The sequence below is a fragment of the Neopelma chrysocephalum genome, unplaced genomic scaffold (genome assembly GCF_003984885.1).
Source record: "Neopelma chrysocephalum unplaced genomic scaffold, ASM398488v2 Primary Assembly neopelma1_90571, whole genome shotgun sequence".
Taxonomy (NCBI): Eukaryota; Metazoa; Chordata; class Aves; order Passeriformes; family Pipridae; genus Neopelma; species Neopelma chrysocephalum.
Window position 1 is genome coordinate 545 of NW_020919385.1, and position 1123 is coordinate 1667.

General features: G+C 65.5%; 1 protein-coding gene across 1 annotated transcript in view; it reads left to right on the forward strand.

Moving 5' to 3' along the window:
- Positions 1-858, forward strand: part of LOC113979923 (AP-1 complex subunit mu-2-like) — a gene marked incomplete at its 5' end in the record, with an annotated part of 1268 nt that extends 410 nt beyond the window's left edge. Inside the window, 4 exons of the mRNA XM_027707202.1 lie at positions 48-204; positions 301-368; positions 470-600; positions 674-858. Of these exons, the coding sequence (XP_027563003.1) occupies positions 48-204; positions 301-368; positions 470-600; positions 674-851 (534 nt within the window). The remainder of the gene's footprint in view (positions 1-47; positions 205-300; positions 369-469; positions 601-673) is intronic.
- Between the last annotated feature and the right edge of the window lie 265 nt (positions 859-1123).

Sequence of the window (1123 nt, forward strand, 5' to 3'; positions counted from 1 at the left end):
GGGGGGGGGTTCCCCCATTCCTGACCCCCCCTCCCCTCGCCCCACAGCCGCTGATCAGCCGCAACTACAAGGGGGACGTGGGGCTGGGGGAGATCGAGCACTTCATGGGGGTCCTGCTGCAGCGGGAGGAGGAGGGGACCCTCACGCCCCTCCTGACCCACGGCCACGTCCACTTCCTGTGGATCAAACACGCCAACCTCTACTGTATCCTTCTGGGACCCCTCCCCGGACCCCTCTGAACCCCCTCCCAGCCATGGGGACCCCCCGGTGCCCCCCCTTTCCTTAACACCCCCCCGGCAGTGGTGGCCACCACCAAGAAGAACGGCAACGCCTCCCTGGTCTACTCCTTCCTCTACAAGGTGGTGGAGGTGAGTTTGGTGGGTTTGGGGGGTGAGACCCTAATGTGGGGGTCTCCCCTCTCCGGGGGGGGTGACAGAGGTGACAGGTGAGCCCCCTGCCCCCCCCCCAGGTGTTCTGTGAGTACTTCAAGGAGCTGGAGGAGGAAAGTATCCGCGACAACTTCGTCATCGTCTACGAGCTGCTGGACGAGCTGATGGACTTCGGGTTCCCGCAGACCACGGACAGCAAGATCCTGCAGGAGTGAGCGCGGGGGGGGTCCGGGGGGGCGCTGGGGACCCCCCCTGAAGCCCCCTCACCTCCTTCCCCCCCGCAGGTACATCACACAGGAGGGCAACAAGCTGGACACGGGCAAGTCTCGGGTGCCCACCACGGTGACCAACGCGGTGTCCTGGCGCTCCGAGGGCATCCGATACAAGAAGAACGAGGTGTTCATCGACGTCATCGAGTCGGTCAACCTGCTGGTGAGGGGGGCATGGGGAGAGGGGGGCTGACAGGGCTGGGGGGGCTGACAGGGCTGGGGGGGGCTGACAGGGCTGGGGGGGTGAGGGGTGAGGATCGGGATGGGGCTGAGGGTGGGGACGTTGTGGGATCGGTGATGGGGTTGGGGATGGTGATGGGGTTGGGGATGAAGGTGGAGATGGGGTTGGGGATGGGGATGAGGATGGGGATGGAGATGAGGATGGTGATGAGGAGGGTGATGGGGTCAGAGATGAAGGTGGGGATGGGGATGGGGATGGGGATGGGGATGGGGATGGGGATGGGG